Source organism: Mesoplodon mirus (genome assembly GCF_964341445.2).
Source record: "Mesoplodon mirus genome assembly, chromosome: 2".
Taxonomy (NCBI): domain Eukaryota; kingdom Metazoa; phylum Chordata; class Mammalia; order Artiodactyla; family Ziphiidae; genus Mesoplodon; species Mesoplodon mirus.
In genome coordinates this window covers 226,112,941-226,137,878 of record NC_138977.1, presented here as the reverse complement: position 1 = coordinate 226,137,878, position 24,938 = coordinate 226,112,941, and the positions used below count along the sequence as shown (strand labels likewise).

The 24,938-nt window shown below is 42.1% G+C and overlaps 2 protein-coding genes across 3 annotated transcripts in view; one reads left to right on the top strand and one right to left on the bottom strand.

Moving 5' to 3' along the window:
• The window catches only part of DOCK1 (dedicator of cytokinesis 1), a 540,262-nt gene that overhangs the window by 208,360 nt on the left and 306,964 nt on the right, over positions 1 to 24,938 (bottom strand). For both annotated transcript variants that reach the window (XM_082637778.1, XM_082637779.1), the window contains exon 28: positions 1,705 to 1,806. In XM_082637778.1, the coding sequence (XP_082493904.1) occupies positions 1,705 to 1,806 (102 nt within the window). The remainder of the gene's footprint in view (positions 1 to 1,704; positions 1,807 to 24,938) is intronic.
• LOC309798697 (putative acidic leucine-rich nuclear phosphoprotein 32 family member C) lies at positions 17,686 to 18,381 on the top strand (the record flags this gene model as incomplete). Its single annotated transcript, XM_082611198.1, is given in 3 exon segments — positions 17,686 to 17,907; positions 17,911 to 18,252; positions 18,256 to 18,381. Coding segments are annotated over 3 exon segments (690 nt in total).

The following is a 24,938-nucleotide window of genomic DNA, read 5'->3' as shown; positions in this document are numbered from 1 at the left end:
CTCTGTGCAAGGAGAGAGGGTACACACTTGGAATTCAGCAAATTACAGTCACTTTTAAACACTATTTTGTATAATTGCTTTTCACAATACATTGAAGCTTCCCTATCCACAGCAACACTGAATAATTCAGATTAATTTTTTTTTTTTTTTTTTTTTTTGCGGTGCACGGACCTCTCACTGCTGTGGCCTCCTCCATTGTGGAGCACAGGCTCCGGACGCACAGGCTCAGCGGCCATGGCTCACGGACCCAGCCGCTCCGTGGCATGTGGGATCTTCCCGGACCAGGGCACGAACCCGTGTCCCCTGCAACGGCAGGCGGACTCTCAACCACTGCGCCACCAGGGAAGCCCCAGATTAAATATTTTTAACAGTTTGCATGAATCGTATGATTTTGATCATGTGACTATTCTGATAAAGGGCAGATAATTAAATGGAGTCCTAAGTTTTCAGCACAGGTAATGCTTCTCATTCTGAAAAGTTTATTATTCAGCCTGAAGTGTTGTCTAGGAAATTGTTCATAAAGGTTCAGCTACAAGTATCCTTCCCCTGATCAAACATGAGGCCTGAAATGTTTCACACGGCAAATCTGATTTCACTATGCCATGACTGCTGAAGAATCACAAGACATAATCACATGTGCTGTATGTTACACGCATGAGTACAGTCCTACATTAAACTGCTCGTTAAGATTTTTAAAGAAAACTAAACACAGAGACACACAAACACATACACATTCTTGCTCCTTGACTTTTAGTTAAGGAAAATTGCTATGATTTTAAGGTATAAATCCATTTCTGTATCTTTAGAAATTTAAATACATATATTTATTATTATTTATTATATTAAATATTATATATATATAAAATTTAAATATACACATGCACGCACACACACATGTAGCAGCAACAGTTAATAAGGTAGTTTTTTTAATTAGAATTAATCCTTTGGAAAAAAGCCTTAAATGCACTGTCTCTATCCCTTAATAAGACTGATGTAAAGTGCAACCAACCTTGTTCTGGAAACCCTAGTAGAACTTGCTGCAGTCTATAGGCATCTAGGGGCCTCAGAAATGGAGTCTGCGCTCTCAGACAGGAGAGCCGAGGTGGACATCTACTCAGAAACTCTGCAGACACATTGGCTGCGGCTTCGCAGAGGACCTCTGCTGTATGGCCCTGCGATGTCCGCTTGTTACGGACAGAGCTCCTAAGTTCCCCTCTGTATGTCTCCTAATTAAGTTGTACCATAGTCTCACTGAGGATGACTAGAGAATTATTTCGAGAAATGCTAATGAGCTTCCGTGACTAGAGCTAATTAATAACGGAGCACAATTTAAGGCTGACAGTGCTCCCTGGCTTCTGCTATTGAAAGCCAATCAGTAAATGAACAGCAGTTAATGACAGACTCTCCATGGGTAACATCTCCAAATTTTCCGTGACCACAAAGCATGGGAGAGAAAAGAAAAGAGAAAAGGGATTTTTCTCGGCTGACACCCTGAATCACTCCCCAGGTCAGCATAAGGAGAGAGTCTGGATCTTGACCCTTATCTTCTTACAAACATGCCTTTAGTTAGACCATCCCTGGTGGCTTCTGAAATCAAGTGGAGGCAAGTCCAAAATCATATTGAAAATGGAAATACTTACATCAGCGTTTTGCCTAAAATGCTGGCCTCAAAACACAGTTACAGAAAGTCAAAGTTACACTCACCACCACGTCGGTCCTCATTTTCCCAAAAGTCTTGATCAAATGGGCATAATGATAATCTTCCATTTGTCGTAAAATAGCTGTCATACAGGCCACGAAGTTTCCCTGTAAACAAATCAAAAGATACAATGAGATGAGGAGACCACAACACTCATGGGAGAAATTGATGTAAACTCAGAGTCTGGGATCAAAGCCCATCAGGGAGGAGCCATGTGCCAGGCTGGCCAGCTAAGTGAGCGGTCACTCCAGCCTCACCGTCTTTTCTTTTGCTACATTTCCTTCTAACTACATTAAATGTTTCCTGATACATGACTGTCCAGTCTGGAAAAAACAAGCTTGAAATATTCTCGCATTAAATATGTGCAATGAAAGTCAGGCTCGAAACCGCCACCACTGTGCGCTGTGTTCCCTGGAAAGTTGCTGCCCCTGTTATCAGGCAAAGTGTGTGTGCAGCCCCTGCTCCCGGGCTGTGGCAGAGAGAAGACTTTTATTTCTCAAAATCTGCCTCTATCCCCCCTTGGCCAATTTGGAGGCCATCACCACTGACTCCACAATGAGTTATGGCTCACTTCTCCTCCACCAGAAGCATGTGAGGAGGAATGCAGCCTCATCAGAATGTAAAGTGGGAGAGACGGGGAATTTCTCATACCAGACAGAGCTGGCAGGAAAGGAAAAGAAGGGAAAAAAAGAAACCACCAAACAAAATCAAGACATGGAGCCACTGAGGGACCCGAGCACTGAGCAACAGAAGTGCCCAGCATGCGAGTGGCTGTGCATGTGGACGTGTTTGCACGTGCAGGGCTGTGCACGTGTGTGTGTGTGTGTGTGTGTGTGCAGACACACTAAGGGGATTTGCTCTAGCGGGGGAGCAGGGGGTTAAGCAGTCCCATTGCCATTAACTGCAATGTATCACTTCTGGGTTCATGGCGAACAATTTCCTAAAAGACTTCTTTGCTTTTAAATGTTTTCCCCTAAAGTAATGATATTTCAAGAAACAGAGGACGTGTATTTTCTCCCCTTAAACCAGCAGAAGTCTGGTAAAATTATAGGATGAGATATACTTTGAGACATGTCCTTAATTTTGCCTTATTAAATGAGTTCACAAATTGCATTCTTTTACTAACTGTTTTACAAGCACTGTATTTGAATGCCTAAATATCTCTTGTATTCATTTCAAAGGCATGCTCTACAGTGAAATGTTAAGTCCAAAATTTTTTCGGATCCATTTTATATCTATAATAAACATATATGCTTCCAAATGGGTCCTCAGAGGATGCATTATGTAAGTTGAACAAATAAAATAATGATAATAAGGTATCTTCCATTTGCCAGGAAATGTAAGCTATTTATGAATGATGATAATTGCTGAAATTTAGATTTCAAGTTGGTGTTCAGGGAAAGAGCTAAATAATGTTTGTTTTCCTTTGGAGGAATGATTCGTAAAATGGTAAAATGTCTATTTATGAGTATACACTTTTGTTTGTTTGTTTGTTTGTTTTTGTTTTTTGGGGTTTTTTTTGCAGTACGCGGGCCTCTCACTGCTGTGGCCTCTCCCGTTGTGGAGCACAGGCTCCGGATGTGCAGGCTCAGCGGCCATGGCTCATGGGCCTAGCCACTCTGCGGCATGTGGGATCTTCCCAGACTGGGGCACGAACCCGTGTCCCCTGCATCGGCAGGCGGATCTCAACCACTGCGCCACCAGGGAAGCCCATATGAGTATACACTTTTGAAATACGTAACTATTTGTCATTCCGTTGAGCTCAAGAGAAGCCGCCTTTGTATCTTCTTTACTCCTGATGAGATGCCACCTTTGGGATAACAGTCTTCATAATTTTACACGTTGACCAATTGCAATATGTCAGGCACTGTGCTGAGGCCATTAGAACCATGGCCTCATTCAATCACACAATAGATTCTCATCTCGTCCCATTTTATAGGCAGTAAAACTGAGGCTGAGTGGTGTTCTCCTCTTGATAAGAATATGGAAAACCGGCTGTGAACCCAGCACACCAGTTACAAGGTGGGTGCTTAGTAGCTGAGCTAATTTTCCTCTTATCCAGATGGGCATTTTAATTCTTTTTTCTGAGAAATCTGAGGTCACTGACAATGGCCAACCTGAAGTAGAGACTTCATGCACTTCTGTGGTCAACAGAGAAAGTTGGGAAGAGGATGAGGAAACGAAAAGGCGGCCATAGACAGTGTCTCAATTTCTACCCTGACCAAGGTGGCTGTGACCTGGACTCCACCCTACTAGACAGGGAGCTTTTCTAGAGCAAGAAAAGGCCTGTATCAGTCAAGGTTCACCTAACAGGGGCTCAGATTAATTCTCTGCAGGTCAAAAGAGTTAAAGAATAGGGACTTACAAATTAGAATCATTGAAATCACAAAGCTGGCTATGTATAATTCAGAGCAACAGACATATGTACTGTACTTAAGATATCAAGTGGAAAGTGGAAAGAAAAGAAGACCCCAGAGCAGCCTTGAAAACGCAAAGGACATGCACACTGAGTAACATTAATGGAAAAAAAAACTAGAGCATCAGGAGTCTGGCCAGATACTCGAACAGGTGACGTGGACGTACTCAATTTAGGGAGCAGAGTGTCATGTAATGCTGAAAATTCATGCACGGCAAAGGCTAGGGGAGCTGACACGAGGCATGACATGAAAAACTGAAGAGAACGGAGCCATTGCCATAAAGCAAGTCCTGGGAATACTTAAATGGCCGGTCGGGAAGCCTTCTCTCTGGATGAGAACATCACAGAGAGGGCAACCAAATGGCCTCCTATTTAACTGTAATGGGGACTAACTGGAGTAGCCCAGAGAAAGGGACAGAGGCAGGTCACTGCTATGAGTTAAGAGGTCAAAAGGCCCAGGGGGCTTCCCTGGTGCTGCAGTGGTTGAGGGTCCGCCTGCCGATGCAGGGGACATGGGTTCGTGCCCCGGTCCGGGAAGATCCCATGTGCCGCGGAGCGGCTGGGCCCGTGAGCCATGGCCGCTGAGCCTGTGCTCCGCAACGGGAGAGGCCACAGCAGTGAGAGGCCCATGCGCTGTAAAAAAAAAAAAAAAGGCCAGCAGGTGCAAATGTGCTCTTTACTTAACTTAAGGAAATGTTCCAGAAGCAATTTGTACTGTTCAATCTTTCTTAGAGGAAGCAAATCTTGCTATTTCAGCCCTTTTCTAAGCTGAAGCTTTAGACCCCACTAGGAAAGAGGTAATATGCCTGTCAAATTTCACAGAAAGGCTCCCCCTTTCCTTTGGAATGGAGTCCCATCCATGGGGGCCAGTATCTTTAGAGAAGAAGCATAGCGGATGCTATGGAGCATGACTGCCCACGTGAACTCAGCGGAACCCTCTAGAGCAGAGTGGTGGGTTTTTATGGGTAGATTAAAAGCAGGTATTGATGGAAGCTGTATTTGAAACCAATCGTACACTAGAAACAGAAATGGGGGAGAGCTGTGAAAAGAAACTTATTCTGCAGGCTCAGAATAAAATTACTCTTCTATGCTTTGTCATTGATTCATTGGAAATGCATTTAGAAGTCCTAGGAAGCTTTCATGTCAGACAGTGGGTGGGCTGGCAGGTAGGCTGGTGGTGATTGTGCAGAATTCCTCCTGGAATCTGAGCCTGGGGATGGGGTTCCAGACTCAGTGGCTGAGTAAAAATGAGTAAATAAATGAAAATAAGACATGTTCCTTATGACTTCAAAGCAATGCAAAATAGGGACAGAGAAATCAGGAGGCGGTGGCAGCAAATTTAAAAATCAGGTCATGAAAAGAAAGCCTCATAAACAAAAAATGTGAACTTCATTAGTAATCAAAGAGGAAAACGGTATATCATGATTTGCCTGACAAAATAGCAGAGGAGTATTTAAGTGATGATAATGTAGCAAGGGCGCAGGGGACAAGCACTCTTAGACGCCACTGGTGGGAGCATAAATTGCTATAACCTTTTTAAAAAGTGATTTGGCAATAGGTTTGAAAAGTCTTGGGAAAAAAATACTCATCTCCTCAGGGTAATTCTACTTCTAACAAGCCACCTAAGGAAGTAATTCAGAATTAGAAATTTTATGCCCAAAGATGTCCACTGCATCACTGAAAACATCTCAGTGTTCAACAGCTAGGAACTGTATAAGTAATATGAGATTTTTATAAGATTGCAAGATAAAATACAGGATGCCCAGTTCAATTTGAATCTCAAATGTCCCAAATTTTGCATTGGAAATTTCACATCAGACATTCATATACTAAGCAAATGATCTATTGTTTACCTGAAGTTGATTTTTATTTGCTAAATCATGTAACCACACCATAGTTTTCTGATGAAATATTATGCAACCATCAAATACTAATCATGAAAATATGAACTATTTTAATAACATAAGAAAATGTTCAACGATGGAAATCAGACATAATTATGGTACATATACTTCTCAGCAAAACAAAGACTATAAACACAGCATAGGAAAAAAATAAAAAAGAAGAAACAATTAGAAGAAAAGACACCAGACAGTCGTGGGATGGGAGGAGGAGCCCAGATTACTTTTATAATGGAAAATATATTAGTATTTTATTTTTTATATAAATTTTTATTGATTGATTGATTTTGGGCTGCATAAGGTCTGTTGCTGCACGCGGGCTCCCTCTAGTTGTGGTGAGTGGGGGCTTCTCTTGTTGCAGCGAATGGGCTCTAGGCACACGCTTCAGTAGTTGTGACACGTGGGCTCAGTAGTTGTGGCACGCAGGCTCAGTAGTTGTGGCTCGTGGGCTCTAGAGCACAGGCTCAGTAGTTGTGGCGCATGGGTTTAGTTGCTCCGTGACATGTGGGATCTTCCCGGACCAGGGTTCGAACCTGTGTCCCCTGCATTGGCAGGTGGATTCTTAACCACTGCGCCACCAGGGAAGTCCCTATATTAGTATTTTAAAAGGTAGTCGTGAGAGAAACAGATGAGATCTCCTCTTTCTCCCACTGCCCGTGAGTCCCTATTTCCTACTCCCTTATCCTCAAAACTCTCTTTCATGGGGCTCCCCGATCCACAAGGACTAGGTAACTGATGCTCAAGCCCTGGACTGAACTTGCCTCTGAGCCCTCCCTCCTAGAACTACCCTCAATGCCCCAGTTTTAAATCTGGCACCCCAGTGCTCTAGGCAGGTGGACAGGTAGAATGGAGGACAGGTAGGCAGGAGGACAGGTAAGACAGAGGACAGGTAGGAAGGAGGACAGGTAGAATGGAGCACTGGTGGTGGAGCAGGGGACAGTGAGTGGCAGGCCAGTGAATGCATAAAGTCCCTATAGGATATAGAGACAAAAGGTTTTTAAGAAAGAACAGATTTTGGAGACTGGGAACTTAGGATGAGTTCTTTTCAATGTTATCTTTGTCATCTTTGGCTAGTCTAAGGTCCAAGACTGAGTACATGAATTAGAAGGAAAAATCCCAAGGATTTGAACTCACAGGCCTGAGTTGTGAAGGGGTGCTTACTTTATGTAATAACATCAGGACTGAGTTATGTGGCTTGAACAATAAAGTATGAAATTGCTCTTGGTAGTTCCATCAACCAGTCCAGAATGTTTCATATGACCGCGGAGCTCAGATTGTGCATGGGACACTCGGCACAGGCAGAAATTTTAACTCTCTTCCAAGTGTTCTGAACGCCAAGGGATTTGGGGGCAGCTCCAAACCACAGAAGCTACTGGAGATATGGAGAGAACCCCAGGAGCATGGAGTCTGGAGGATGGGCACCAGGCTTGAATCAGAGGAGAATCTATTATTTGAATCAGGGATTACAGTTCTTGGTGGCCAGTGATGAGATGTTAAAAATTTTAAACGTGTTTCACGAAGGCAAGTGCTTTGAAGAGGAATTCTCATTTATATGTTTCACTTCAAATATATCAATGAAAACAAACCTACTTCATCACCATTAAAAATTAAAGAAAAAGTAATCCTCCAATGATACTGCTAAATGACACTGGGCAAGAATTGTAGTAAAGACAGGAAGATGGATGACTTGGTGGATTCTGGATGACTTTCATATCGGGGAGCATTCCAGCCGAAGAATCAATACTGTACAGCAACGTTATGAGGCTGAGGATTTGGAACAGGGAATGTAATTGAGAGCTGAGCGCTCTGTTTCAAAGGCAGGCATGACATGAACTAAATCCCCGTACGGATAAGTTCTTGGATAGATGAGGAGAAAGCCCTCGAGAACGCAAAGGCGTTCTGTTTTCAAGAGGGAAAGCCAATGGTGAAACATTTACAGGTTATGTTTGTTACAAGGAAATTTAAGAGAGAAAAATAGGGAATCCAAAAAGATAACACAAAGAATATCCCAAAATGTCACTAACTGCTCCAAAGCATTCTCCAAAGTCTCTGTAGAGATGATGTTTGTGAAAATATACGTTGGGGGCTTCCACATAACAAATTTAAAACAATGAAAACACAAACTCATCTGTCTCCTCACATTAAAGTGACAATAAAAAAAGTTTTTAAAACTCACAAACCAGATAGCTAGTGGGAAGCAGCCACATAGCACAGGAAGATCGGCTCGGTGCTTTGTGACCACCTAGAGGGGTAAGATAGGGAGGGTGGGAGGGAGACACAAGATGGAGGGGATATGGGGATATATGTATATATATAGCTGATTCACTTTGTTATACAGCAGAAACTAACACACCGTTGTAAAGCAATTATACTCCAATAAAGATGTTTTTAAAAAAAACCTCACAAACCCACAAAGACCAAGAGAATAAGAAGAGACAACTACAGACAAGAGAATTCTGGAAGCTGACAAGTCGATGCAGGAATGGTTACTGGCCGCCCTGGAGGCAGGAAGGGAGTGAATATCTATCAGGAATCCTGTTGATTCTGGGCAGAGAACCCTAGGAAGGCTCGGAAACTGGAGGTGCCAGGTACTCAGAAAGCGAGGCTGCATGTCAGGTGGAAACCAAAAGCACTGATGTCTTTAAAACATGGCCAATATGCCCACCCCAGCACATCCACCAAGGGAACCCCGCTCACTCCCAGCAGGGAACCACATGTTTATCCTCTGGACAAAGCAAAAGAGACAGCGTGGCAGGAGCCACCTGGCTGAGACTATCCAATTATAAGAAGCCAAAAACTGGGGGCTTCCCTGGTGGCGCAGTGGTTGGAAATCCGCCGGCCAATGCAGGGGACATGGGTTTGAGCCCTCGTCTGGGAGGATCCCACATGCCGCGGAGCAACTAAGCCCGCACGCTACAACAACTGACCCTGTGCTCTAGAGCCTGTGAACCACAACTAGTGAGCCCACATGCCTAGAGCCCATGGTCCACAACAAGAGAAGCCACTGCAGTGAGAAGCCCACGCAAAGCAACGAAGAGTAGCCCCCGCTCGCCACAACTAGAGAAAGCCTGCGCACAGCAACAAGGACCCAACGCAGCCAAAAATAAATAAATTAAATAAAAGAAAAAAGGGGGCTTCCCTGGTGGCGCAGTGGTTGAGAGTCCGCCTGCCGATGCAGGGGACACGGGTTCGTGCCCCGGTCTGGGAAGATCCCACATGCCGTGGAGCGGCTAGGTCTGTGAGCCATGGCCGCCGGGCCTGTGCATCCAGAGCCTGTGCTCCGCAACGGGAGAGGCCACAACAGTGAGAGGCCCGTGTACCGCAAAAAAAAAAAAAAAAAGAAAAGAAAAAAGAAGTGAATCACTGTAAACTCCCCACTCTGCTTGGCTCAGCTCCCAGCAAACCAGCAAGGCTCAGCCCCTCCACCAGGCTTAGCCCCATAGCAAACTGGAAGAGGAGACTGGAAGAATCCTCTTTGGAGAAACTGACCAGCACAAGAGCATACCCACTAACTTCCCATGGAGATCCTGACAGCGTGAGAGCCCAGCCCACAGTGGTTTGCCATGCACTGAAGCCCACCAGCCTCCAAGCTCTGTGAGAAAAGTCAACCAAGCATTAATAAAGGAGACCTGAACAAACAAAAACAGAAGCCAGAGGAATGAAAGAAAATTTAGAAAATATAAGAAAATTCAAAGAACTATCATTATTTTCCTCAGGTAGATAGGTGATTATATCCATAAAACAAGAACATAACGTTATAAAAAGAAAAAAAGGAACAAAGACAAAGTAATGATTCTGGAATATTTCAGCTGTATTAGCAAAAATAAACATTTTAATAGAAGCATTAGGATAAAAAACCAATGAAATCCTCCAAAAGTAGAACAAGAACACACAAAGAGAGAGAGAAAAAATTCCATTTACAAAAGCATCAAAAAAATACTTAAGAATAAATTTAACTTGGTCCTCGAAAACTAGAAGGTAGTGTTAAAAGAAATAAAAGAGCACCTAAATTAATAGAAAGATATCCCATGTTCATGGATTAGAAGACTTAATATTGTTAACATGGCTATACTCTCTAAATTAAGGTACAGATTCAACCCAATCCCTATCAAAATTCCAACTGGCTGCTTTGCAGAAATTGACAAGCCAGTCACAGATGATCATATTTTGCATAATTCTATTTCTAGAAAACGTCCAGGATAGGCAAACCTACATAAGCAGAAAGTTAGACTTGTGATTGCCAAGGGCTGGAGGTTTGGGGGGAAATGGGGAGTGACTGCTATTGCGTACAGGTTTCCTTTGAGGATGATGACAGTATTCTAAAATTGATCATGGTAATGGTTAAACAACTCTATGCATATAGTTAAAACCCTTAAATCGTTCACATTAAATAGATGAATTTTATGGCATACAACTTAGATCTCAATGAAGCTGTCAAAAATTTTAAATAAAAATTAATTAATTAAAAGATGTAAGATAATTTTTCTAAAGTGTCATGCATATACAAAATGAAAGGGTCCACTGTGGGTCAAGCACGACCCAGACTCATATTTGTGAGATTTTGGAACACTACGGATAGAACAATGAATCTCAAACATTCAAGAACAAACGAAAAGCAAAAAGAGTTGCAGGTATGGATCGGGAATTGATCAAGGAGGGGACGGTGAAGGGGCAGCTAATTCTCAGGGCAAGTCAAACGATCTTTCCTTGTAAACCAAGTAATGTACTATTCTGATTTAAAACAATAACAACCTCCTTGGAAAACTCCTTCCAAATTCTATGATCCTTGTGAAATCGTTCTTTCTCTTTAGATTTGTGAAACAGACACAAGACAGTTTTTTTCACCCTTGCTTTGATTTCTTCACTTACGTGGTTTCCCATCATATGAAATTACTGAACCCTTTTAGGATGGGGATTACAAGGGAGACATGATAATGAAGATAGAGCAATGGTGTAAAATGAAGGTAAGAAGACAGTGCCCCACGTGAAAAACATCAGAAGGCAAAAGTCACTGCTGTACTTTGCAGAGTATTTCACGTCTTGTTAATTAAATATGTGCTTAAGCATAAGATACAACAAAACGGCTGAATCGGGTACTATTGTTAACACTGAGGTTCTTGGAAAAATAAATATTCACTCACATCATTTGAACTTGGTACATCTTGCCCAGAAATACAATCCATGGCGAAATTGAGGGCTGTCTTTTGTTCCCTTTCTCATTTAAAGATAAATTCAGTCCCATGAATCCTTTATCCAAAGTACGGTTAATTTTCACTTACTTAGTTTCCAAAATATTGCGATCCCTTATTTTATCAATATAAAGGACCACAGAGCAAGGGATGTTTGTAAAAAGAAGCTATATAAAATTAAAAATAGTATAATTGAGAAACTAATGTCATCTATTAGCTCCTTACAACTAGTAGCAACAAAATTAAACCTGAATCTTAAATTTAAATTGAATGCTAGTATTTCATATCATTGCAGAAACTATAAGGACAGAAATCTAATTTTAAAAACAAAATCATTTTCCATTTTACAGTGGCAGTAATTGTAAGAAGATGTTTATAGGACGAATATACCAAAAGGGACTATCTGGATCTTGCATTAATCATAACAACTATTTGCTGCTTATTCAATATAATAAATTAAACACATATTCACATTTGTTATAAGGGATGAAAATAAATTACAATCAAATTTTATGTATACAATTATACTTTATGTAATAAGGAGGAATATATACTTTGTCTACAACTTCTTGATAGAATTCATTTGTTGCTAACATAAGTCAGAGTACAGCAGAAAATTTTATATTTATTTTCATAAACTCAGAAAATCACATAATTTAAAATAATCAGGTTTTTCAAATGTTCTCCCATGATATATAGTAACTGTAAATACACTGTAATAGAAACAAGAGTAACTGAGTCTTAATAAAATTTTGCCTTTGAAGGAGGATCAATGCGCTACACATTTTTTTAATTGACTTCTGTCCATAAAGGACACTCTTACTATCACAGTTATAGATTAAAGTTGAAACTCTTTAGTGGATGAAATGAAATTCCTCTATATGAATCATAAATGGATGCTGTCCCTCAATATTATTTATACTGGTTACATGAGTTGGTGAGGAGAAAACTATGTCACATACCAAGGGTTAAAAAAATTAATGAATCTTTAAGGAGAATAAAATATATTTGGGAATATGAGATTATTGTATAAAAGAAACAGGGATGATCTCATTTATAAGATATTATTTCTTAGGAAATAGTTACTTATACATAAATAAATACATCTATTGTGTGCAGATACAGGCTCAAAGGCTACACATCACAATACATCACCCATAGCTCGTCTGCTTACGACTGCGTAAGCACCCAAAGTGATTTAGGCTCTAAGTAAATTTTCAAAATCTCCTACTCTGGGGAAGTGGGACTCAGTCTGGGGGGTACCCAAGAGAAATTCTACAGAGCAATGTACCTGTTGAGCAGGTGTGTAAGAAAACAATGCAAGTATGAAGCACACCCCACTGGGGCTCCACGCCCATCTCATCTCCCTTCACCACAGTCCTGAGGAAATCGAAGGTCCCCAAGATTCGGAGGAGATGGAGCCACTTGGAATATACGTAAGAAAGTGCGGGGATAAGACCAAAATGATGAAAAGATGCAAAATGTTGCAGAGAATTAACAAGTGCAACACTCAACTCACAAAGAGTGGGTGCTGTGTTGAAAGCATGGAGTTCCGGGGCTTGGTCAGGTGAGTAGACACAGCACCACCCAGGAGGAGCACACACAGCGGGCCTGGGACCAATGGAACCAAGTCAGGACGAGGAGGATGCTGGAAGAGGCTATCCTGGCCACAGTGGGACATCTGCGACACCCGAGTGTCTCAATGAACAAGGAGAGAGATGGATTACAATATGTGGAAAGTCCTTGAGTCCATGTTGATACATGAACAAGGGGACTGGTGAGGCGGGTGGCATTGGAAGGAGAGGCGAAGGTAAGGCTCTTTTCTTACAGACCAAACAATGCAGACGGGACGAAAAAATTAAGAAATCACCAGTTTCAGCTCCTAAAGCAATGGTTGATTCCAGCAAGGATCCTCAATGGGGGTTGAAACTATTAGGTCAAAGGTCCTTGGGGATGAAGATACTCAATCTGAAAGTATCCCCCCCACGCATTCTTCCTCATTACAGCTGCGCCCCCCGGTTCGATGGAATGTGAAGGACACATTATCGCTGAGGTGGTATTTTATGCCCAAAGTGTTAAATCATGAGGAATAATTTTTTGAGGAAAACATCCTTACCCTAGTTTTTTTCAGGGGGTGTATAGAAGATAGTAACTCCTTTTTACAGATCAGGGTACAGAGAGAGTTTAAGCCATCTGGCCAATATACAATTAGAAGATGAGAAGAGCAAGAAACAGCCCTCAGACCAAAGTTTAGGACAAAAAAGGAAGAATCAGGAGGAGGTGGAAGAAGAAGAAGGGGGAGGGGACAGAGAGGGAGCAGCAGACAGACCCAGACTATGGGGCACTGGACAAGACCACTGGCCTGGGCCCAGTGTCTGGCTACGTACGCAAATGATGGCTATAACGGTGGGGGTGGTGATGAGGACAGATAAAACACACAAAAAACACACAAGAATACTTTAAAGTCACGAACTTTGTATGCTGAAGTCACGAAACGTTCAAAACAGAGTCAAAGAATACCTACAAAAACTGGAGATACATATTATGTTCATGCTTTGGAAGAATCAGTATAGTTAGGATGCCAAGTGATCTACAGTCAGCAGGAGGTTATTGTAGAAATTAACAATCCAATTCTAAACTTTAAGTGGAAAAGCAAAAATGTGAAACAGCCAAATAAATCTTGAATAATGTTAAAGGACACATACTATCTGCTTTTACGATTTACTATAAAGCTACAGATATTAAGACTGTGTGGTAGTGGTGAAAAAGGTCTATAGATGAAAAAAGCTGACCGCACACATATGGTTAACAGATTTTCAACAAAGGTGTCAAGAAAATTCAATGAAAAAGTATAATCTTCAACAAGTGGTATTTTCATATGGTACAATTAGACACATGAAAAGTCTCAAAGAAAAAGGTGGGGAGATAGAATTGATCCTCACCCTGCACCATATACAAAAATCAACACAAAATGTACCATAGACATAAATGCAAAACCCCGAAAACAGCAAAACTTCTAGAAGAAAACACAAGGAAAACCTTTCTGACCTTGGATTTGGCATATATTTCTTGGGATACAAAAAGCATAAAACATAAAAGAAAAAAATGACCAATAGAACTTCTTCAAAATCAAAAACATTTGCTCTTTGAAAGACGTTGAAAAGAAGGTGAAAAGGTAGACTGTAGAACTGGAGAAAATATTTGCAAACATTTTCTGGATACGGCTTGTATCCAGAATATATAAAGAATTCTGAAAACTCAATTAACAACAAACCAAATCGAAAAATTGGCAAAAAAATTTAAAGAGACATTTCACTTAAAAGGAGATACAAATGGCCAAGACATTTGTCACTTGAACATGAAACCATGTTCAGTGTCACTAATTATTAGGAAAATGCAAATTAAAACCACAATGAGATACCACTACACACCTATTAGAATGGCTAAAGTTAAAAAAAAAAAAAAGCAGGAAGTTGCAGAACAGACATTCTCCTATGTTGCTGGTCTGAAGGCAAAAGGATACAGATATTTTGGAAAAGGTTTGGCAGGATCCAACCTTCCTGCTTCTAGGTATTTACCCAAGAGAAATGAAAACATATATCCACACAAAGACTTCTATACAAATATTTATAGACAGTCTTAGTCTTAATTGCCAAACATGGAGACACCTTACATGCCTATTACCTAGTAAGTGGATCAACAGACTGTGGTAAATCCATATGACGGAATAGTACTGAGCAATGCAATGGACCTACTACTGAATAAATAAATGTGCATCATTCTCAAACACCAAGGGTTTCTTTTGTTTTAAAGAAAAAAAAACTGTGCTAACTGAAAGACGTCAACACAAAAGGCGACACAGTGTATAAATTCATTTATGTGACATTCTAGAAACCCAAAACTACAGTGACAAAGGGGAGAAGGCTGACTCCAGAGGGGAATGATGAGGGACTTTTTTAGGCATATCACAATACTCTAAATTTGTATTTGGTGGTGATTACACAACTGTATATATCCATCAAAATTCAGAACTAAAAAGGGTGAATTTTACTGTATGATCATATACATATATATATGATCATACAGTAAAAAGAAGAAGATATATATAAAGAAGAACATTTGAAAATCATAAAATCCCCATAAGATGATATGCAACTAATATTGATATTTTAGCGGATTCATTCTTGCTCTCACATATATAGAGACTACTTTTAATGAACATTGGATCATACTTCAGTTACTATAGCTTTAGCTTTCAAATGGTTTGTTATGTGTAGTACAAGTCCTACATCATTACCCTTGGTTTTCACATTTCCCTGAGTGTCCATGCCAATCTATTCTTTCACATGAGCTTTAGAACCACATTACTGAGCTTGAAACAAGTCCCACTGGAATTGAAATTGAGGTGGCATTGCATTTTTAAATTCATTGAGAAGGCTTATGATAGCAGCCTTCTCAATTACATGCACCCAGCTGTCTCTCCATTTGTTCAAGTCTCTTTTGATGCCATTCAGGAATATTGTGTGATTTTCATCACATGGATCTTAAACGGCTCTTGTATTATTGTTCCTAGTGGGAGGAGAGCTTTTTTTCCAAAAAGCTTTACATTTTTCTCTATATTTTTATTTGTATACTTGGGGAAACCATTGACTGTGACGTGTAGACTTTATCATTGAACTTGCAGACTTCTGTCATCACTCCCTGTAGTCTTTGTTATGGGGGGTGTGTGGAGGGGGGCCTGGGGAGAGATGTTGAAACAGACCAAGCCAGCATCTGTCAACAATTTTGTGTTGTCCTTTCCAATCGCTATAAGCTGTATTTCTGTTTCTGGACTTACTACACAGGCCCTCACCACCAAGACAATGGCAAGTTGTAATAAGAGCCAGCATCTTTGGTTTTTCTTTTAGAGATTTTAATGGGCATGCATGCCTTTAGGGTCTAATGTTTTATTTTTTTAATTGAGATTTAATTGACACAGTTTAAGGCATACAATGTGTTGATTTCATACATTTATATATTGCAATACAATCACAACTTAAGGTTAGCTAACACATCTATCATGTCCCATAATTGCCATTTTTATGGGTGGTGAGAATATTTAATATCTAGTCTCCTGGATGTTGGCTTAAGATAGACCTTAAGATGTTAAGGAAAATTCCTAACCTAGAGGTCATCTCTGACAAAATATGTGAGGCTAAACAAAAAGGATTATGGATATTACTAAAATATAAGAGTTTTATATTGAAGGGCAAAAAGATACAGCAATAAAATTACACATCAAAAGAGCACATAGGGATGCTGTTAAATTTTACTAAGGGGGCAAGAAAGGTACCACCCCCAAAAATCAATATGTGAGGCCAAGCTATAATAAAACAAAACATAGAAGAGGGACATTTCTTTACAAATCCCATTTCCTAGGAAGGGAATCATCTAACAAACATTTACAGAGGCACACTGTGTTAGGCACTACTCTTTTATTTATTTTTTATTTTTTTGTGGTACGCGGGTCTCTCACTGTTGTGGCCTCTCCCGTTGCGGAGCACAGGCTCCGGACGCACAGGCTCAGCGCCCATGGCTCACGGGCCCAGCCGCTCTGCGGCATGTGGGATCCTCCCGGACTGGGGCACGAACCTGTGTCCCCTGCATCGGCAGGCGGACTCTCAAGCACTGCGCCACCAGGGAAGCCCTTAGGCACTATTCTTGAAGCCCTCATGAAACTCACATTCTATTGGCCAGAGTGTGTTGATAGGGTGCTTACTGTCAGCTAAATTTAAACAAGAGCTTCACTCAACCCTGACAAGTGAAGCTCTTGTTTAAAGCTCCTTAGTATCTTAAGGAGACCCTCTGGTACCTGCTCTGAGGTATCATCCCGCACCTGGCAAGTATACACTGTAGATACTGTCACATCACATTTTGCAAAAACAAGACAAAACCAAAACCCCTTCCAAGATGTTGAGAAAAATATTCAAGGGGATATCAATCAAAATATACAGCGAGTACCCAGAGTTATGTACACATTATTCACATCTATCTAGTCCTACGCAGACTTAATGAAGATACTAGAAGAAGCCATTCCCCTACTCTTATCAAAAGTTAGAGCTGTGTCTTGTAATTACCAATCATAATGGTGACCACCACAGTTTTAATTAGGGAATATAAAACATTGGTTTTTTTAAGATTAATCTCTTTGAACCAAATTCATATATTTTGAAGATTAATGTTTTAACATGACAATCATAGACATTTCAGGTACTTGACTCACGCATAAAAATAAAAAGGAAGCATCAGCTCCGGCTCCGGGGGCTCCGGCTCCGGGGGCTCCGCTCGCCTGCCCGCATGCCGCCCGCCGCCTGCTGCCCGGGACCACCGCTCAGACCCCTTCCGACAGCCCTCTCTGCGCAGGCTGGGACGCCTCTCCCCCATCCGCCCCCGCCGTGTAAAGTTAAGTTTGAAGACCCGGGGGGGTGGGGGGAGAGAAACATGGACATGAAGAGGATGATCCACCTGGAGCTGAGGAACTGGACCCCGGCAGCTGTTCGAGAACTTGCCCTGGACAATTGCACATCAAATGATGGGAAAATTGAGGGCTTAAGGGCTGAATGTGTGAACTTAGACCTCCTCAGTTTAATAAATGTAGGCTTGATCTTAGTGTCAAATCTCCCCAAACTACCTAAATTGAAAAAGCTTGAGCTCAGTGACCATTGAATCCTGGGAGATCTGGATATGTTAGCAGAAAAACTTCCAAATCTTACACATCTAAACTTAAGTGGAAATAAACTGAAAGATATCAGCACGCTGGAACCTTTGAGGAAGTTGGAATGTCTGAAGAGCCTGTATCTATTTAACTGTGAGGTTACTAACCTGACTGACTACGGACAGAGTGTCTTCAAGCTCCTGCCCCAGCTCACCTGCCTGGACGGCTACGACCGAGAGGACAGTGAAGCCCCTGACTCAGATGCCGTGGGGGATGGTGTGGATGAAGAAGAGGACGATGAAGGAGGAGAAGGTGAGGACCAGGAGGAGGAGGGGGATGGTGAGGAAGAAGAGTGAGAGGATGAAGAAGATGAAGATGTACAAGGGGAGGATGAAGACGAAGTCAGTGGCGAGGAAGAATTCGGACATGATGGAGAAGCTGATGAAGATGAAGAGGGGTTTCCCTGGTGGCGCAGTGGTTGAGAGTCCGCCTGCCAATGCAGGGGACATGGGTTCGAGCCCTCGTCTGGGAGGATCCCACATGCCGCGGAGCAACTAGGCCCATGTGCCACAACTACTGAGCCTGCGCGTCTGGAGCCTGTGCTCCGCAACAAGAGAGGCCACAACAGTGAGAGGCCCGTGTATCTCAAAAAAAAAAAAGTACTTTTAATGAAGTTATCAATTTCCTTCTAGTCTTTTTAAAGATCCCTAAACCTACTGCTAAATAACACTTTTCTAAAGAAATTCATGTACCAAAGTATTTTTTACAATCAACTTGAAATGTATGTTCTGAGACGCTGACAATACTACCAGAATTCTTTGGTATCTAATAGTACTGAATTCACGTTACTTAGCAAAATGTCTCTGTGGTGGGGTTTGCTGTGAGGGCATCTGAATGTAAGAAACTACCTTGGGGATTCACCATCTACCTTTTCTCTAAAGAGAGCTCTCTCTCTGGGTTATCATAGTCAAAGCAAATTTAAACGCTGTCCTGGAAAAAAAGAATTGCCAGATGAGTCTTAAAGCAAAGCTGCCTGGTCATCTAATGGACATTGCATTGATTACGACAACCTGATATGCTAGAAAATTTGTGCACTTTTGTACATGGAGTAAAAGCCCAGGGCCCTATTGTAAGACATGGTCTAGTCTATTTACTGGGCAGTAATAGGTGTGTACATGTGCAGCCCGTGGCTTCCATCCCATGCAAAGCTTCACCTGAGTCACATCACATCATTGTAAGCCTCCATCAAAACATAGGGCAAAGGCAAAAACCAAACAAGAGTGCGATGGCAGCCACCCAGCAATCACAATGCAGCCATGTAATCCAGCAAAACTGAGGAAGCAGAAAACCTCATTTTGCTTACAGGCTTTGTATAGCGTTTGAGAGAACATTCCGCCAAGCACACAGTGCTGCTCCCCGCCCCACAGGTGAGAGAGAAAGAGTCTTCCCACCACCTGGGGACCCGGGCACATTCCTGAGACTCAGGCACACCTTTCTGGAGGGTCTCCTCATCTACACTGCATCAGGAAGGAGAGAAGCCCTGCAGCCAGATGATTCAACTCCCCTCCCTCTACAACCTGTGAGCAAAATCCATTCGTACGAAAAATAGGCGAGGGCAAATGGGGCTCGTTTTGAAATATTAAAATTATCGTCATAGAACACAGAATGCAGAGAAGAGTGTGTTGAAGCCCAAAGGACATTAACCCAGCATGCGTATATCACCATTTAAAAAAAAGTTTGCTTTGAAAGAACAGAGAAATTCAATAGCATACAAAGACATATGTGTGATCAAGGAGATCTTTATAATCTGACAGAGAAAAGAACATATTTATTTATTATTTTGAGATGCTAATGGCTTCAATAAAATTCTGAGAAAATTTTGATATAATTAGAGTCTTGTTAGGATGATGAGGTATTTATATGGGTCACATTTCTTGTGTATTTGATAGGTCCTTACGTTGGCATAATTGCTATGAACTAAATTTCTATAAAGTCAAAAAAATAAAAATAATAAAATCACCTTCAAATTTCTAATAGTTTCATGATTTTACCAGATGGAAAATCTACTCGGTTACTAACAAGTATCAGTTATAGGGTAGGCAGTAAAATTTAAGCTAAGGGTTATAAAGGTAATGGGGAAGAGATCAGTCAAGAGCTCAGGAACATCCAATAGAGCAGGTTTATGCGAGGCTCAAAAAGTCCTACCTCGTCGCATGTTACTCGAGGGAGCTGAGGGGGATTGCTAGGAATCTGTGCTCAGCCCAGCCTGAAAGCCACTCCGAGATTTGGCTTCCAGATCGGACTGTGTCTGAGCCGCAGTGAAACCTCACCATCAGCGCCCTAATGGGAGAATCACAAATCAAAGAAGGCTCATCCTGCCAGCATGGAAGGAAGTGTGAGATTCTCACTGCCTGGAACCCTGAGAACAGGAGGAAGGCTTGGGCATTGCTATGGCCCCGCCCCTTTCTACACATGACCTGCCCTTTATAACTGGCCATGAAGTAAGCCTTTTCCAACCAGAGGGCAGCATTTCCAGTCCAGGAAGAGCAGGGTAATTTCCGGGGGAACCAGAATCGGGGTAAAGGGTCCAGACCATCCGCTGCAGCCAGGCATTTCAGATAAAGGGCTGCTGGCAGACGGCTCAGAATGAGGCCAGTAGAGGACGAGAGAAGTCCACCTCACATCCATTTTCTGTCTGCTTCCTGCCCATCAGGTGGGTGCTCAGGGCATGTCTGAGGATACAGAACGGAGGCCTTAGGAGCTCCGCTTGTAAAATGCGTTGGTTACAAATGGTCGCCAACCATGCTGCAAGCTGAGGGAGGCCCACGCTGGCAGAGAGTCACAAGTCTCAATCACCTTCCCCCTGCCCTGGGAAGCTCTTATGATGGCCAGGTGTCTTCACCTAGCAAGTATATTCGTGCTACCCTGACCCCAAAGAGAGGGTGTCCAGGACAGCAGCTCGGGAGCCACAAGGACAAAGACTAAGCCAAGTGCAACAGATAAAGGAGAGGACAGGCAGGGCAATCCATTACAGGTGTGTTCTTCAGCAAGCAATCCAGAGCCACCTGGTGAGTGGGAGGGGTCAAGAACGGCCACACGGGGGAGCTGACTGTACACTGGGACCTCGGGATCATCCGCTCACTCATCAACACACACACGCATCATTACTTGCTACAGGCCAGGTCCTGTGCTGGGGCTTGGAATATGAATGGAAATAAGCCACAGGCGCCTGCCCCGGGGTCTGGTGAGAAAAGACCCATTAAAGAGCAGTTGTATTAGCGTGGCAGGGTCAGGATGGGGTGACACGGGTGCTGGGGGGGAATGGAACAGGGGCACCCAGCCCGGTGGAACTGGGGAGAGAAGTGGGAGAAATTCAGTCCAGGCAGAGATGCTCCCTAATCACAGTGGTGAAGGTCCCAGGAGCCTGGGAGCCCAACAGGCCCCTTTATGGGAACTGGTCAGAGAGGCAGAAAGTAAGATAGAAGCAAAGACAGGGCAGGGACCTCAATGCTCAACTTTATTTGCCTGCAAGTTTCCTGTGTCTTATACATAGTTTTTCTCTTTGCCAATTAGATCCTGCTCCAGTCCACAAGTACGACCAATATGATGGGGACAGAAAGTTGCTTATCAGGAAAATTTCAAAACATCAACAACTTTGGTGCTCACTTAGGAAGGAGCATATTGTATTAACTGCTTCTTACGTTTGACAGGTTTTATCTGGCCTTCTCTTTGCATCCTCTTGTACAGGAATGCAAATCCTTCCCTGGCAATTACAGAGTGAAATAGTGGAAAAGATACTTTTGCAACAACTTGTAATTTTCTAAGCTATGTATCCAACAGCTAGAACTCGGAAGGCTAACTTCTCTGCATTCTCACTCCTTGGAGAGAAATCCTTCAATCTAATTGTAGTTAATTAGACAAAACTGATTAAGCCCTGCATTTGGTTGCTGGCAGTCTGGATCAACGTGAGATGGTGAACAGAATGAACAAAGAAAAGGACGGGCTTGGCTGCATCCTATGTTGTGCCCTTTCTCTGGGATCTAAAAGGCAAGAATGGTGATCAGAGAAAATGTCAAGATTCACAAAGCAGAGGGCACACCATGGGCTCACCTGTCCTCTTCAGGGGAGTCTCTGACACACCCCTCTCTTGCCTGTAGCACTGATGCAGCAAGTGGGGGAACTGCTTTGCTTGACTGACTAAAACTTGCTCCTTTCCTGTCATTACCAATAAAACACTCAATTATAAAAATTGTTTAAAGTCAGTTTAGTACTTAGAAAATTCAGTTACGAGGGGCCTGCAAACCAATTACAATTCTTGTTCCCATCTATTACTTTGTGTACTTTTGACACATAACAACATATGAATTCCAAACCTCTCTAATTCAGATTTACTGGCAGAGAGAGAATAGAGTTAATCGGTGGAAAATGTGAATTTCAGGACATATTTTGTAAACACTGATTTTATGTACATAAAGGAACTTACTCAAAAATAGATTACAAAAGTATATATAGTAATTTTTCTGATACTTCTAATTTAATGGTTACATGTAACTTTTTCTTATTCCAACAGCACAGTTAACATATTCAAGTTCATTAAAATGTATTTTAACTTTCTACTAGTTTGAGTTTAAGCAAACTTTTTATCATATACACTCCTTTATGCCCTTCCACAAAACTCCTGCTTTAAATTCTCGTTTATTTTTATTTTAAATTCTTTATTACAAATAACTTAAGCCATGGTAAAAGAAAAATGTATACACATTTTAAAACAGTATTTCTTAACAGTCTTTCTCCATCCTAAAAAAAAATAGTCCAAAGTTATCTTTGGATATAATTAAAACAGGATATTTTTTCTTATTAAATAGTTAATGGGACTTCCCTGGTGGCACAGTGGTTAAGAATCCATCTGCCAATGCAGGGGACACAGGTTTCAGCCCTGGTCCGGGAAGATCCCACATGCCGCGGAGCAACTAAGCCCGTGCACCACAACTACTGAGCCTGCGCTGTAGAGCCTGAGGGCCACAACTACTGAAGCCTGCGCGACACAACTACTGAAGCCCACGCGCCTAGAGCCCGAGCTCCGCAACAAAAGAAGCCACCGCAATGAGAAGCCCGCACACTGCAGCAAAGAGTAGCCCCCTTTCACTGCAACTAGAGAAAGCCCGCGTGCAGCAACGAAGACCCAACACAGCCAAAAATAAATAAATAAACAAATTGGAAATATTTTTTTAAAAAAATGATTGCTTTGAAAAAAGAATAGTTAATGGGTTATCAAGAAAACCTGATTTTCCAGGGACAGAAAGTAAATACATAAATTTTTAAGAATGCGCATGTGAGCCCAAAGCATAGCTATAAACACATGCCCAAGAAAACATCAGTATCTTACTTTTCTTGTGAGTCTACAAGTCATTCTGATAAGCTAAGTAGCAGAAAGCAAACCTCAGCTGGTCTGTAGTCCCTACTGATAAAAGCTTATGGTGAAAAAAGGCAAACTGCTGATCCGGGGAGTGTGTGTACGGAGATACGGAGAGACTAATGACAGAAAGGTGATTTATTAAACTAATTACACAATTACTTTCAACAGGCCATTTGCAAGCACAAATCTTGATAAAAAGTAAATGCTGGAAACATCAGCGTGTATAAAATTCGACATCTGTACCCCTCTGTGCTGCTCCTGGAAGCTCAGATACAGCCACTTCCCTCCCTACACCCATGGCTAAAGGTGACAAAGACAAAAATACTGACTGATGCTATTAGAACAGCATCTCCCTGATACAATGTCATTGAATTAAAGAGTGCCTGTCAAACACTCTCACCACAACAGTACTTTGTTGTCCAGCAGGCCAGGCTACACATGGTTCAGCTTTCCACTCTCCTCCAAATGAGGCCTCAAGACAGAAAAGCTGAGCCTCACAAGATGTAGACCGTCCTCCCAAAGGTTTAGTTCAAGAGTCTTTAATTGAAAAAGCACTGAGCTCTACATCAAATTAAGGAAGTACCTGAAGGAAACTCAGTAAAGTAAAGATAAGCCATGAGGTGCAAGTTCCACACAAGAGATCATCTTTTTAAGACATTGTGACTCCGAGAGCTGCACATTAAACCACTTGCTGGGTATAGCTTCTCGTCACTCCCTCTGGATGAACCTTAAACTATTGTACCTTTAAATCAACTGAGAAAGGCAACTGCTCGTTCACCCAGGAAGACACAATGAAGATCAATCCAGGACACAGGAGTGGAAGGAACTTTATCCAGATGACATCTTTGAACATTTTGGGTTCTGTAATTTATCCCTAATGCCCCTAGCGTTCATTCTGAACCCCCTACTCTGGGCCAGAGACTGTGGGAGAGGCTGAGGATACAGAAATATGAAGACACAGTCTCAAGGCTTTAGAAGCTCCAACAGTAAAGGAGGGGACAGTGTGAACAACAGGGCTGCATCAGTGCAAGTCAAAATGGTAAGAGCTGGTCTACACCTGCCACTGGTGCAGGCTGGGGACATGGTCAGTATCACAGAGCAGGCTGGGCTGGGACAGAGATGGAACAGAAGGTAAGGAAGACAGGTCTCACTCAGCACTGGAATCAAGTGGGCTGAGAAGATGACCAGGGGATTCCACACCAAGGAATGCTTTCAAAGCCAGCCTTGATTGTCTAGAGTAGTAAAATCCACAGAGACAGAAAGTAGAAGGGTGCTAGGGTACCAGGGGCTGGAGGAGGGGAGAAGGGAGGTTAGTGATTAATGGGTATAAGAGTTTCAGTTTGCAAGGATGAAAAGAGTTCTTGAGATGCATGGTGATGATGGTTGCACAACAGTGTGAATGTACTTAATGGCATTGAACTGTACACTTAGAACAGGTTAGGTGGTGCCTTTTGAGTTATGTATATTTCATCACAATTAAATTAAAAAAACTTAATTAGCTCCGACAAGACCTAGTACTCCCTCCCCTTTATAGACAAAGTGGCCAAGATGTGGGTGAGTTGAATGATGGGAGATAAGGAAGTTAGCCAAAAGCTAAGTACATAACCCCAAAATAGCAGTAAG